We start from the raw sequence: 16094 nt of genomic DNA, 5'->3' as shown, positions 1-16094 counted from the left end.
GGTTCCCCAACGTATAGAAACTGGCTGTGTTATGGCTGGTCTACAGGTGATTGTTCCATTAACTGATGTAGTCTTAGCAATTAATATTTCAGACAGGCGTTCATATGATTACTTTGGTAGTGCAGAGTATTGTAACTATGGTGGGTTGCTATACTCTCCTATAGTTGAGGTATATGATTAAAATATTATATACCCCCAGTATATATATGTACGATATATACACTTGTGGTATATGGTTACTCCCATAGTATTGCGGGTATGTGTGTGTGTGTGTATTCACCTAGTTGTGCTTGCGGGGGTTGAGCTCTGCTCTTTCGGCTCGCCTCTCAACTGTCAATCAACTGTTACGAACTACTTTTTTTTCCACATACACACACACACTAGGAAGCAGCCCGTAGCAGCTGTCTAACTCCCAGGTACCAATTTACTACTAGGTAACAGGGGCATCAGGGTAAAAGGAAACTCTACCCATTTGTTTTTCCGGCAGTGCCGGGGAATCGATCCCCGGTCCCTAGGTCCACGAGTCTAGGGCGCTGTCCGCTCAGCCACCGCCCACCCTGTGTATGTGTGTGTGTTCTTTTAAATACTGTACATCAATTCAGCGGCCATGAACATTCCCTGTTCGTTGACACGTCATGGGCGAGAAACCTGAGCCTACGCAACACTGGACCTCCATACAACGCTATGAAATATATAAAGCCCAAGTTCAGAGGAATTTTGTAATATCCTGTGAATGTAATTTTGTTTCCGAACCCTGTAGCCTAGGTGTTGGTATGACGGCATGTGAGGCATGGCAGGAGGGTGCCACGAGGGTGTCAGGAGGATATCAGGAGGATGTCAGGAGGATATCAGGAGAGAGTGTCAGGAGCGTTGAAATAAGATGTCACCTACAGTTCAAGAGTAAAGGTTCAGGTGAATTAATGACAATTACATAAGATAAGACAATGTTTATACAGGTAAAATTACACACATTCAAAATGAGTTACACACATTCAAAATGAGTTACACACATAATGTTGGATTTCTAGATTTGAACTAAATTGATTTTGAGCTGAACTGCAACTACTGCAGTTTTCGGAGCACAAATGCAGTTTCCGGAGTACCACTGCATTTTTCAGAGCACATTTGTAGTTTCTGGAGCACCACTACAGTTTCCTGTACACTACTGCAGTTTCCAGATCACCATTGCATTTTCTGGAGCACTACTGCAGTTTCCGGAGGACCTCTGAAGTTTCCGGAGCACTATTCCTTCTCCTCGTCTCAAGAAGAATTTCAAAAACCCTAAATTTTGCTTCCCATCAGCCAGCATGCAGAGATATGAAAGAATTTATAGATTTATGATATAATTTATGGCTTGTGAAAGCCAGGAAGAAATTCCATTGTAGTTGGAGGGACATGAAATATTTGAGTCACGTACGATCCTCGATAACTTGGAGCGGCCTGACCCTTGCTACTCTATCACTTTTGAAGGTAAGGTTCACCTGCTTTGTCAAGTACGATATCACGTATTGCTTCATATTAATTATGGTGGAGGGTTCTTATTATTCAATAGGGTGATGATGATCGGGTAGTGATTGGGAATGGGTAATTATAGGGAAGTGGGTGATTATGAAGAGTGGGTAGTTATAGGTCGTGGGTGGTTATAGGACATGAATTGTTATGAGCGTGGATGGTTGTATGTAAGTTGGTGGTTATGGGGAGTGGGAGTATAAACCATCAGACTCATGGGCCACCCCATGAGAGTGTGAAAGTCCCAGTTGGGTAGCAGTGGTGTGTCTCTGGGACCTTCTCTTATTGTGGGTGCCATCTTGGTCGATGGCACTCCAGTGTTCCGCTTCGTGTTCGTGGGTTCGAATCTTCGGTGGTACAAGTGAATGAAATGTTATTTCCATTATTTCCATAATTATTACCTAATAATATTATCTTATTTCATAATTATATATTACCTTATTAGGTTAAGATACTATGTCGTCAAAGCATAGATAGATTTCGACATTTGAAAAGACGAAAATATAGCAATATTTTTACCTTTTCAAATGTAGTTATTCTTCATTAAACTGAATTAGGGGAATGCTATACGTCACAGTTGAGCACAAATATACACTATGGAATTACTCGCAATATCATAAATACAGAATATACAAGTATACATACATGATTCTCGTGTAAATGTTACTATTAATCTTGTCTGAACGCTGTGGTAAAAACAGAAAATTCTGTATTTACATATAAGTATTTGCTGAACGTACGTCAGTTCAGGCTGGGATTACTCTCAATTTATAATTCGTAATTTATACCAAATTACTATTAATTTATACCAATTACTCTTAATTTATACCAATTACTCTTAATTTATACCAATTTGCTGCTAGACCTCAGAAAAAATCTTAATTATGCCATGACTTTAACTATAAAATTATATTTGTGTAAACACGATTTAGCGGCTCGTGTTCAACCCATTCCCACGTGAGTAAGTAGTTGTTAGGACTTTATGTACATGGCGCTTGTTCGTACACGCACCATGTACACGAACTGACTGTCAGTGCTTTTATCAGGATCGACGACCTAACTTGGATTTCACATTACAGGAGACAACTTTACATTACAGGAGGTAACTTTACAATACAGGAGGCAACTTAACATTAGAGAGTAACCTACCTATCTTCAGTTATATTCTCTCCCAACACACGACTACCAGACTATCGTGATCGTGCACGAGGAGAGTGATGCTGGAGCTCCGGTCTATGTTAATGGTCACACGCTTAAACGTAAATTGTTTCAACTTCGCTTGAAACAACACAAAACAAAGCTAAACGTAGCACCTGAGCCTTATTCAACAAAGCTGAATTCCCATCGAGATGAAAGCAATCAATGGGAAAACTGAAGGAAGTTTGTCTCATCACTCTAGAACACTGAAGGCAGTAAAGGTGCCCAGGGGGCCTGACGGCTGAGTGAACAGCGTTCGGAATTCGTAGTCCTAATGTTCCGGGTTAGATCCCCGGTGGAAAAGGAAACAAATGGGCAGATTTTCTTTGACCGTGATGCCCTGTTCACCTAGCAGTAAATTGGTACCTGGAGTTAGACAGCTGCTACGGGTTGCTTCCTGGGGATCATCTCAAGATAACCCCAAGAAGGTGATATGATAACATACGGGTCTCGACAACAGTTACAGAGTAGATAAAGATAAAAAGATATGATTGGAATTAGTACAGCAAGTGGGACTGTGGATGGAAGCTGAAGATCCGGATGATCCGTAGGAATAAAAGGGGGAAAAACATATAGCCAGTGAGAGCGGAAGGAATTCAACAGAACGAACAAGAATGGAAAATAGTATAAGCTACCTCCGTTCACAGTTTAAAAAAGGAGACGTGTTCGGAAATGAGAGTTGAGACTCTTTGCAACAAGACTTACCCCTTCAGGTAGCAGACTGAGGTGCCATGCAAGGGCCGGAGAGAATGAATAAATAAAAGTACCAGCAAGGGCAGGTGAACCTCCCATTTACCATTAAGAGAAGGCACATTAACGCGTTATGACAAAAGGTTATGACAAAACGGACACGAGTCACAAGTTTAGTATAAACAAAGTTAGGATGAGAGGACATGGGAGGAAACAATAGCATAATAAGTAATAATATGGGTGTAGTAAATTGATGTCAAACAATTTTTCTTCACTTAAAGAAGTGAACAAGTTGAATGAGTCAGATGTGAAGGATGTAGATGAATATTCCATGCATAGTTTCAGTTTTACAACAAGATGAAAGAAATCAAACTAGAGAAGGATGGGCAGACTGCATATTCCTTGACTGTCAGAAGACAATTGATACGGTCCCTCATGTGAGACTCCTACTCACACTAGAAAAGTATGCTGGCATAACTGGAAGAGTCTTAAGATGGGTCAGGGAGTATCTCTCAGGAAGGAAGCAAAGGGTTACAGTGAGAGCAGAAACATCAGAGTGGAGAAAGGTTACAAGTGGAGTACCACAAGGGTCTGTTCTAGGGCCCCTCCTCCTTCTAATACATGTCAATGACTTTACAAAGAAAACTGGCTCCTTCAAATCGATATTTGCAGATAATGCTGAACTAATGAAATCGTTACGTCTGGGTTAGATATTGATGCATTGCAAGTGGCTTTTGATTCACTCCAGAAGTGGTATGAAAAATAACTGCTAGAGTTTATGCAATGTTATGAGGATTGGAGTGGGTCTGCGAAGACCAGTACAGCAGTATAGGATGAAAGGAAGACAAATTCTTCAATCAGAAAAAGACCTGGGAGCGGACAGAACCCGAATCTGATGTCAGAAGCCCACATTATCAGAATAACATGGTGCATATAGCACACCGGCCAAACTCCGCGTGTTCTTCAGAAACCTGGACAAAGGAGATATCCGGACACTATATACAGTGACCTACTCTTAAATATGCAGCCCCAACATGGAACTCTTTCCTGACAAAGGACAAGGAGAAACTAAAAAAGGTCCATAGACATGCAACGAGACTGGTTCCGGAGCTGAGAAGATTAAGCTATGAGGAAAGAGTGAGAGAACTGGACCATGCCACGCAGGAGGGGAGGGGAGAATAGTGGGGACATGATAACAACATATAAGATTCAAAGGGAAATTGACAATGTTGACAAAGCAACGTTGTTCAAAGCTAGAAACAGCAGAACGCGGGGTCATAGATGGCAACTAGAGACGCAGATGAGCCTAGAGACATGAGAAAGAACTTTTTCAGTGTTAGAGGTGTCAATAAATGGAACATGTTAGCTTGGACGACTTGTGCATCTAATTTCCTTCAAATGTTTATATATAAATAAGATAAAAGTGTGAGAAATGCTTTATTGCATTAATTTAAGAACGTTCGGAAGGCTAGGCTAGGAGCCTAGCTCGACCGTGCAAGCACATCTAGGTGAGTGCACAAACACACACTCACACACACACACACACACACACACACACAATGTAGATATGATAGAGCCCAGTAGGCTCAGGAATCTGTACACCTGTTGATTGACAGCTGAGAGGCGGGACCAAAGAGCCAAAGCTCAACCCCCGCAAGCACAAATAGGTGAGTACAAATAGAAATAGGTGAGTACACACACACACACACACACACACACACACACACACACACACACACACACACACACACACACACGCACACACACGGAGTGTTTGGAACGCAGGTAATGGGGTTCAGAAGCGTCGAACAGACTCTGGCCTGACTGTACCTCCATCCTGAGTGATGACCCTGCCACTCCGCGAGCCCCACACCTTTATCTGCTGGACCTGGCTCTGTATTCACCTATTTGTTCTGGCGGGGGTTGAGCTCTGCTCTTTCGGCCCTCCTCTCCGGCCCCTGTTACCTAGCAGTAAAATAGGTACCTGGGTGTTAGTCAGCTGTCACGGGCTGCTTCCTGGGGGTGGAGGCCTGGTCGAGGACCGGGCCGCGGGACAGTAAAAACCCTCGAAATATCTCAAGATAACCGAGATAACCTCTCAACTGTCAATCAATCAACTGTAACTAACTAATAACTAATTTTTTTTTATTTTTTCCACACACACACAGCCTCAAGCTGTCCTCCTCTGTCTTAATCCTTCTCTTATCTTAATTTTAATCTTAATTATCTTAATCTTAAGACAGAGGAGGACAGCTTGAGGCTTCAAGAAGACCTGGACAAGCTGCAGAAATTAACGAACAAATGGTTGTTAGAGCTTAACCTAAGCAAATGCAATCTAATGAAGATAGGTGTAGGGAGCAGGAGACCAGATAGAAGGTATCATTTGGGAGATGAAATACTTCAAGAGTCAGACAGAGAGAAAGACCTGGGGGATTGATATCACGCCAGACCTATCCCCTGAAGCTCATATCAAGAGGATAACATCAGCGGCACATGCCAGGTTGGCTAACATAAGAATGGCCTTTAGAAACTTGTGTAAGGAATCTTTCAGAACTTTGTATTCCACATATGTCAGACCAATCCTTGAGTATGCGGCTCCAACATGGAGCCCATATCAAGTCAAGCATAAGACTAAACTGGAAAAGGCCCAAAGGTTTGCCACCAGACCAGCACCCGAACTGAGGGGTATGAGCTACGAGGGGAGACTACGGGAATTAAACATCACGTCACTGTGAGACAGAAAAGTTAGAGAGGACATGATCACCACATACAAGATTCTCAGAGGAATTGATAGGGTAGATAAAGACAGACTATTTACTACAAGGGGCACACGTACTAGGGGACACGGGGGGAAATTGAGTATCCAAATGAGCCATAGAGACGTTAGAAAGAATTTTATCAGTGTCAGAGAAGTAGACAAATGGAATGCATTAGGAAGTGATGTGGTGGAGGCTGACTTCATACACAGCTTCAAGTGTAGATATGTTAGAGCCCAGTAGGCTCAGGAACCTATACATTAGTTGATTGACAGTCGAGAGGCGGGACCAAAGAGCAAGAGCTCAACCCCCGGAAGCACAATTAGGTAAGTAGAATTAGGTAAGTACACATCCAGGAAGTAGTTCCGTAACAGCTGTCTAACTCTCAGGTACCTATTTACTGCTAGGTAACAGGGGCATCAAGGTGAAATAAACTTTGCCCATTTGTTTTTGCTTGGTCCCAGAATCGAACCCGGGCCACAGAATTACGAGTTCTGCACGCTGTCCACTCAGCTACCAGACCCCTATAATGTGTGTGTGTGTGTGTGTGTGTGTGTGTGTGTGTGTGTGTGTGTGTGTGTGTGTGTGTGTGTGTGTGTGTGTGTGCACCAATTTTGGGATCCCAATGCCTCATAACAGAAAATAAAGAGTGTTCAGACCAAGTAGTTTGACACTTAATTCACAAGAGTATTAGTTCCCCTCTCCCCCCCCCCCCACCCAACCCTCTCTCTTCTTTATTGTTATGCCTTTAAATAAGTGAACTTTGTGGGTCACATACTCGACCTGTCTTAACATCAGCCGGAGGGTGGTGCCCACAGCAATGGGTCTCATCCCAACACTCTTCTTTTTCAAGGCGCAGATGGATACACTAAAGAAAAAGTGTTTAATGACGTCAGCAATTAGACCATCCAGACTGCAGTTGTTTTCAGGCGTTGAAACTGCACTGAAAAATTGGTAACTCAGCCAATTTCTCAGTGGAGTTGCAGATATTATGATCCAACTTCCTCATATTGTGCAGCGCTCTCCTTCATCCTCCGAGATCTCCATGGGAACAACACAAGCGCCTTGTAAACTTGTTGGCTGTGGAAATAACTTATCGTTCTGCTCATCGAGGATTCTAGCGACTTTTCTTCTCTTGCTCGCGCGGTAAAGAGAGAGAGAGAAGCAAACTCTGCCATGCCTTGATGGAGCCAGGATCATGTCTCTCACTGGACTGTTTATTCGGTTTCTTGATGGCTCTCTTTATTTTCACGATACTAATGGGTGGTGCAACAAACGGGCGTCACAGTTTAACAACTATAAGGGTCAATGAATGTGACAACATGGGCTGGTGTTCCCAGATGTAACAAACACCTAGACCAACCCAATTATCTGCAACACCACTAAAGCTACTCATCACCACCACCAACCACACCACTCATCACCACCACCAACCACACCACTCATCACCACCACCACCAACACCACTCATCACCACCACCAACACCACCACCACCACCACAATCAGAGGGAGCAGTAACTAAGGATCACAGAAGAGCGAGCATGAAATTAAACCAGCAACACCGACGCAACTGAGACAAACGCCGCCGCCTCGCGCTTTCCGCCAGAGAAGCCAAACGCGTGTTTTTTGATATAGGGAACATAATGGATTTAAGGGTAATTCAAGAGCCGGCAGCCCCGCGCTAAATGTTTAGAGTAACAATATTCTCCAGAAGTGTGCTAGCTCATATGCCTGGTTTTTATTTCCATCTGTGTGTCTGTGTGTTTTTCTCTATCTTTATTTCTCTATCTCTATCTCTATTTCAAATAATAAACTCTGACGAGTTTATTATTTGTTTACCTTAGAAATATACTTCATTTAGTGCTGTTTCAATCGTGTTAGTAAGAGGCTGGAACTGGAGGCCGCTATGCTACAGCTTTTATATAGTCGCTTGACCTGATTTCACATTACTTACGAGTCGAGTGAATTTGTTCACAATGCGACACAGTCTGGGAATGAACGATGGCTGATAGCGATGTTCTAGAGAATGGCTCTGCCAGCATGAGGCTGTACATGACAGAGCGCCTCGTGTTGCGGTGGCCAACTTGTGGCTCTCCACAAGCTGGGCCAGTTGGGAAATCTTGCGAACATTGACTCGTCAGATATTAGTGACCACTGCTACGTGAAGTCACTAATATCTCTCCAGTGTTGAAGGTTCTGATGTATTGACCCCGTCCAACTAAACTTGATCAAGACAAGAGATGAGTCTTTTCGCACAGTTCTCTATCACGTTAAGAATTCGGATAAATGATGGGGTTCAGTCCATCCATGACAGTTGTGTTTACTCAACATGAGAGCCAACTTAGGTTTCAAATAAGGTTTCACAACACCACTGTCGAGATGGTATGCTACATAAGGCGTTCTTGAAGGCATAAGCTGTACGTTTCTTAGCTGCCTTACTTGGTAGGTTCCATACGTGACTTTTTCTGGCTATTGAAGAGCCAAACTTCATCTCCAAGATGTCATCTTCATCAAAGAAATATAATTTTCTTCCACCCATTTATATGCCTATTCCCGGTTTAATATCATGCAGTCTAGTTATGATCATCTGTGTTTTTTCTGCCACAAGCGGAATTGGTCCATCGTCCTCCCCCCCAGGAGCAATTTACAGTGTTTTTTAACAACTCTTGTAGCAATCGTCATTTTCTCTCCTGTAATGTAAATGTTAAACAGTCACCAGAATAAGTTAGAACTTCTAGACTGAGGAGTTAATCATTTAAGTAGGCATACCAGAGCAATGGGCCACGCAAACTGCTTTGTATTAATGACTTTCAGAGTCTTCTCTGTTGAAGATCTCTTTTAGAGACTGTTCTTGAGGGTAGTACTTTCTTTTGTTTGATGACCAGACCACACACTAGAAGGTGAAGGGACGACGACGTTTCGGTCCGTCCTGGACCATTCTCAAGTCGATTGTTCTTTTGTTTCTCTCTTTTTGCCGTCTCTTGACAATTTCTTCCCGATACACAGGTGTTGTTGATGTTGATTTGGGGACGATAACCATCGTAGGAACGTTTGCATCCGGCAACCTTCCACACAGTCATACGTTCAGGGTTGACTGTCTTCTTCACAACCCGGATCTTTAACTATTCTCCTCACAAATAGATATATAACTGACTCCTCACTATCCAGGTAGATAGCTGACTTTTCTCGTCACAACTAGGGTATATAACTAAATCTCCTCCTCAACCAATTTAAATTGGTTTTACATGGTAACTTCTTAAGTTTCTCCAATTACATTGTTTTTCTTACGTATCTCCTTAGGCCTGTTCCGCCTTATCTCCTCCTCTGGCGCTGCGGCTGGTAACTTTCTGGGGATTATCAAGCGTGACAATTCATTTGGCTCTTCCTCCCTCCCCTCTCTCGTCTCCGTTCTACTTCCGTTTCCTTGAGTTTTGGTCTACGTAATCTGTCTGCTGCCTCTTCTGTCTTGCTCTGCTGCTGAAGACAGCCCAGTTGAGTTGAAAACGTTCTAGCAATAATTAAATCTTTTCAGCTGTGGTTATTCTGCATTAATGTGATCAGTGTATTAGCAATACACTGATCACATTGACCAGTTGCAATGTGCTCCTGGCAGTCCGGGTTCGAGTCACTTCTGGGGTGATATATATATACCATCGAGCCTTACACCTTCTCAACAAACTCTCCACATTTCATGTCAAGTCATTTATTTGCATACTTATCCACTGCCCATGTTTTTAAACTCTTCAACAATATTAGGCAAGTATTTAATATATATTCCCAAGTTTATATATCCTTAACCTCTTAGTCAGGTCATGTTTGGTGAATATATATATATATATATATATATATATATATATATATATATATATATTCAGTCTACGGTTGGGAGTGTTTAGTGATCCTAGCATAGTCACCTTTGTTTGTGTTAATGCGCTGCACCACCCGTGTTATAATTACTTTGTGATTAACGCACCACGTATCCTTGTCTGCATTGTGCTCGTCACGTGACAAAACAAATAGACAGGTCATCTGCGTATTTGGTTGTGTCCTTGCCAATGACAGGGAAACACCACTCATCACTGAAGAGATGTGTTGACGCACTGTGAGACAGCCGTCGTCGTCAGCCAACGAGGTGTGTGTGAATGCCACTTGAGGGAACAGAAGGGCTACCATACATGTGGGTATTCTATCATTTGTCTATGTTTGTGTTTGATTCTAACGAATCGACCATCCAGTTCGTGTAGGCTTGAAGTCTGACGACTGAGGTAACGAGGTATTCCTGACTCTCGTTAGCCATGCCTGTCAGCGCTGTGTTAGGTCATTAGATCAACACATTAATGGTCATTTGTGACTGCATGGTTCACTTGTTGAGTATTAGTCTCAAACTGAATGGAGTCCGTGGACTCGTTAGTACTCGGTATAAATTAGTGTGTACTTTCTCCATACTAGTATGTATTTGGAATACTGTTTGACTAAATTGAATTTACGGAGACGTTACTAGGACTCCACACAAGTCCTAATGGCGTTACTAGGACTCCTCACAAATCCTGGAGACGTTACTAGGACTCCACACAAGTCCTGGAGACGTTACTAGGACTCCACACAAGTCCTGGAGACGTTACTAGGACTCCACACAAGTCCTGGAGACGTTACTAGGACTCCACACAAGTCCCGGAGACGTTACTAGGACTCCACAAAAGTCCCAGAGACGTTACTAGGACTCCACACAAGTCCCGGAGACGTTACTAGGACGACCCACGTCGTAACGTCTCTGTCCGAGGGCACGTCTTCACAGAATTACTCGTCTTCCCGTACACACGAATGGTAGACCTACTGTCTTCGTATGACCACACACACCTACCTAATCCAATCACGTCTCAGCTTTCTGAGCTAACGAATCCCAGAGCAGCTACTATATACTGTTGAGGTAGAAGTCCTGGAATCTTCTAGAACCTCAGAGTGGTTTATGTGACCTCCAAGGACTTGGGTGATGGTCTCATAATAACCCTCCTGCCTCACTTCAGACAATCTACAGAAAGACTGAATTCACATACAATATGCTGGGTGTTCATTGAGGTAAAGAAACCAGAGGCTAGGTTACATGTCACCTAAACAATATCGACAATTCTTACTCGGATAATGTTAAGGATCTGCTTGTCATCATTGGAAGGGGTCAGATACCAAGAAAATAGAAAATAAATTTGTGTCTATTAGATTTACATCTAAAAGAATTATCCTTACAAAATTCGAACAGCTAAATATATATATATATATATACCCTGAAGAATGTATCACTGTTTTAGATGTATACCAGCATACTATACACTAAGAGTATACTTTAGTCCTGGACAATTTTCACCACTACAATATACTTACTTGGTCAGTAAGCAAGTGTCATGGACTCAATGATCTGCCAGAGTTTGCGTGACCTTAAGCCCAACACTAAACAAAATATGTCAACATGTCATATTTCTACATCTATATATGAAGATATATATAGATAAAGATATATATATATATCTTCATCTTGCCCTCGTAGGATCTCATCTAGATTGAAGCGAACAGTCTTAGGCACGGTACCTTAAGAATATATTTAAAGGTTCTGGACAGCATATAGAGTAAGTTATCCCTCAGATTAGAAACCTTGTAACGAAAAGGTGACAATGAAATAAAACTTTACACTCTAGAATACGTAGATACGACTGACGTGCGCCGAGGGATTATAGGGATAAACAACGGAGATATTCATACGTTACAAAAATAAAATTATTAGCGCAAAACAGAGGACGAAACATTGTTTCAGGATATAAACTGAAATTAAAAAACAGGGTTGCAGAGCTGTGAAACAAATCAGCGAGTAACATCACAGAATTTCAATTGAACTATCAGGGGGCCAAACTTTATTCTTTGTTTTCTTGGTATCTGACTCATATTCATATTCACTGGAAATTCACTGGGAAGTTACAAGCATAAGCCTTAGACGAATAGGAACAGGAAGTAGGGAGGTTAAGAATAGGGGCTGCATTGTATGGGCCAAGAAGCCAACAGATCCCATACAATTTAATTTTTTTTTGGTTTACACCAATTACGGCTGAGTTTTTCCCCCCTCTCTTTGTCTCTACTCCACACCTCACGCCCCCTATTCCCCCAGGAACCTTCTCTACTCATGTCTACCCAACTTCTAATTGCATATATAATTATCTATACCTCTCACCCATTCCCCCTTCTTTTACCCCCGCCCATTTCTCACGCAATCACCCCATTACCTCCTCACCTCTCGCTCTATCATGCTGACCTATTTCCTCAACAATACTCTACGTAATCCTGTCAATCACCCCCCCTAACCATTCATCTACCCAGCATACGAGCACCGCCTCACCCGTAACTCTCCCATTTACGCCTCACCTATCGCCCCCTCACCTTCCCTCACCTCACTAGCGTGTCAAGGTCACATTTGTGAGGACTAATTACCGTACTGCGTGACCCCTCGACCCCCAAGTAACTCTCCAAGTCATCACTTGCCTTTTCATCCATTAGCTCGAGGAGTCTGAAGGGCCATTGTTGCCGGTCACGATGGTCCGGGTGTTTATTGTGTGGCTGTTGGTTGTTCATGCTCACCTTACATGATGCGGCCGGATTACCTCTGTGGGATTAGGTGTTGGGATGAGCTGTGAAGGATAGGCTGGGGAGGGATGGGCTGTTTGGAGAGGACTGTGGGAGATGGGCTGATTGGAGAGGACTGTGGGAGATGAACTGTTTGGAGCGGACTATGGGAGATGGGCTGTTTGGAGAGGACTGTGGGAGATGGGCTGTTTGGAGAGGCCTGTGGGAGATCGAATGCCTGGGGGAGGAGGTTTTAGTACAGGAGTGTGTTGATCTATACACCAGGGAAGAAGGAAGCAGCGGCAGCACTTATTTTCTAGAACAGACTTGGAATTATTCATATCAGTGAGTGTAGGTGTTCCCTCTGAAGCAGACGAGAGCAACAAACACCCACACCTGCATACACACCCGCACGCTGGGTGACTGTATGTTACAAACGGGGGAACGTACTTGAATTAATTGTGTTTTTGGGTCATGTAAATAACAAAATGGTAGAATAGAAAATGGTTACAGTGAATACAGTGAACATGAACACCAACCAGAACTGCCCAGTGAGTTCAGTAAAGTTGCGGGTAGATTGGCTTTTGTTCTATCGTGACTGAGTGGGTTAAGGCAAGTATCTGGGAATCACTAGACCGCCGGTTCGAGTCCCCCTCCCCCCCCCCCTATTGCCTCAAATGATTCTCTCAACGAGATGGGATGAGAGAAAGAGAGAGAGAGAGAGAGAGAGAGAGAGAGAGAGAGAGAGAGAGAGAGAGAGAGAGAGAGAGAGAGAGAGAGAAGGAGAGGTGGATGGTAACATTTCATGACAGGGTTGCCAGACACCGCTGTGGTGGCCGGGTCGTGGGTCATGATAATAATTTACCCAACTATACATCATTGGGTGTCCAGGGCTCTCTCCACACTCTGGGAATTGTTATTGCTCGTATTAGTGTTGTGTGTGTGTGTGTGCGTGTGTGTGTGTGTGTGTGTGTGTGTGTGTGTGTGTGTGTGTGTTTGTGTGTGTGTACTCACCTAGTCACCTAGTTGTACTCACATAGTTGTGTTTGCGGGGGTTGAGCTCTGGCTCTTTGGTCCCGCCTCTCAATCGTCAATCAACAGGTGTACAGGTTCCTGAGCCTATTGGGCTCTATCATATATACACTTGAAACTGTGTATGGAGTCAGCCTCCGCCACATCACTTCCTAATGCATTTGTAAATAGGTACCTGGGAGTTAGACACCTGTTACGGAACTGCTTCCTGTGGATGTTGGTGTGTGTTGTAAAAAAACATTAGTTAGTAACAGTTGATTGATTGACAGTTGAGAGGCGGACCGAAAGAGCAGAGCTCAACCCCCGCAAGAACAACTAGGTGAATACACACACACACTACACATTTAATTGTTGTTGTTGTTAAAGATTTAGCTACTCAGGACGAAGTGTCCATGTAGCACGGGCTATGGTGAGCCCGTAATGATGCCACATTTAATTGTAAGACAGTTCTTGTATGCAAAGAAGCGATAACTCACCGCACTTGGAGCAGTGGTGCGCCGGGGGGGTGGAAGCACACGGCACAATGTGGGTTAACTCTATGTAACTCTCCGTAAACACAACTTGTGAAATACGTTCACTTTCACGTTGCATATTTGTCCAACAAACGCAGGTAATACAAATATACACAAACACACCCAACATATACATGCTGATTACATATTAAGACCTGAACAACCTGCTCACTGCCTCGATTGGCCTCCAGGCAAATTTTGACAAGGTGTCAACCTTGTGCAAAAACTTGACTTCCTGCTTCAGCTGTTGAGCGGCAACCCATCTGCCCTTCCCTCCCATCCCCCATTTACCCCCTCTCCATTCCCCCTCTCCCTCTCCCTCACCCTCCCATCTTCACCCTCCCTCCCCTTCCTCTCCCAGTCAGGTTGCATGACAACATCTTGTTAATCTTGTCCTTGGTGGGGTGGTGGAGGGGATGAGAAGGAGGGAAGACACGCGGGGAGAGAGAGAGAGAGAGAGAGAGAGAGAGAGAGAGAGAGAGAGAGAGAGAGAGAGAGAGAGAGAGAGAGAGAGAGAGAGAGAGAGAGAGAGAGAGAGGATAGAATTCTCATCTCTATGAGAACTGTATTTTATCCTCTCTGCCAAGAGATCTTCTTCTATATTATATACAAATATATATATATTTTATTAAATATGACCGAAAAAGTAAGATTAATAATTCTAACACGAATTTTCTCAATCTTTCGTACATTATGCTTCACTGTTGGAGGTAAATCAAAAATCACTTCTCCAAAATTCATTTTTATTTCTAGTCTGACGCGACACGGGCGCGTTTCGTAAAACTTATTACATTTTCAAAGACTTCACAAATACACAACTGATTAGAACTTGCGTTTCCCTGATTTTATATCTACATTTGAGTGAGGTGGGAAGGGTGATGTGGCATTACATTTGAGTGAGGTGGGAAGGATGATGTGGCATTAGAGGATATTAATAGGGTATTAAAAGTATCAACACAAGACAGAACACGAAACAATGGATATTGAATAGAAGTGTTTGTAGAAAGCCTATTGGTCCATATTTCTTGATGCTTCTATATTGGAGCGGAGTCTTGAGGTGGGTAGAATATAGTTGTGCAATAATTGGCTGTTGATTGCTGGTGTTGACTTCTTGATGTGTAGTGCCTCGCAAACGTCAAGCCGCCTGCTATCGCTGTATCTATCGATGATTTCTGTGTTGTTTACTAGGATTTCTCTGGCGATGGTTTGGTTATGGGAAGAGATTATATGTTCCTTAATGGAGCCCTGTTGTTTATGCATCGTTAAACGCCTAGAAAGAGATGTTGTTGTCTTGCCTATATACTGGGTTTTTTGGAGCTTACAGTCCCCAAGTGGGCATTTGAAGGCATAGACGACGTTAGTCTCTTTTAAAGCGTTCTGTTTCGTGTCTGGAGAGTTTCTCATGAGTAGGCTGGCCGTTTTTCTGGTTTTATAGTAAATCGTCAGTTGTATCCTCTGATTTTTGTCTGTAGGGATAACGTTTCTATTAACAATATCTTTCAGGACCCTTTCCTCTGTTTTATGAGCTGTGGAAAAGAAGTTCCTGTAAAATAGTCTAATAGGGGGTATAGGTGTTGTGTTAGTTGTGTTAGTTAGCTATACCCCCTATTAGACTACAAATACACAACTGATTAGAACTTGCGTTTCCCTGATTGCGTTTTCCCTGAAATCAGGGAAACGCAAGTTCTAATCAGTTGTGTATTTGTGAAGTCTTTGAAAATGTAATAAGTTTTACGAAACGCGCCCGTGTCGCGTCAGACTAGAAATAAAAATGAATTTTGGAGAAGTGATTTT

At 43.0% G+C, this 16094-nt stretch overlaps 1 protein-coding gene across 1 annotated transcript in view; it reads right to left on the bottom strand.

Moving 5' to 3' along the window:
• Nucleotides 1-14520, bottom strand: part of LOC123746114 (uncharacterized) — a 41207-nt gene extending 26687 nt beyond the window's left edge. The window contains exon 1 of the mRNA XM_069314322.1: nt 14265-14520. Coding sequence (XP_069170423.1) covers nt 14265-14436 — 172 coding nt within the window. The 5' untranslated portion in view covers nt 14437-14520. The remainder of the gene's footprint in view (nt 1-14264) is intronic.
• Between the last annotated feature and the right edge of the window lie 1574 nt (nt 14521-16094).

This window comes from Procambarus clarkii, chromosome 78, assembly GCF_040958095.1.
Source record: "Procambarus clarkii isolate CNS0578487 chromosome 78, FALCON_Pclarkii_2.0, whole genome shotgun sequence".
NCBI classification, from domain to species: domain Eukaryota; kingdom Metazoa; phylum Arthropoda; class Malacostraca; order Decapoda; family Cambaridae; genus Procambarus; species Procambarus clarkii.
The sequence above is the reverse complement of the archived record's forward strand: the minus strand, read 5'-3'. Positions and strand labels throughout refer to the sequence as shown.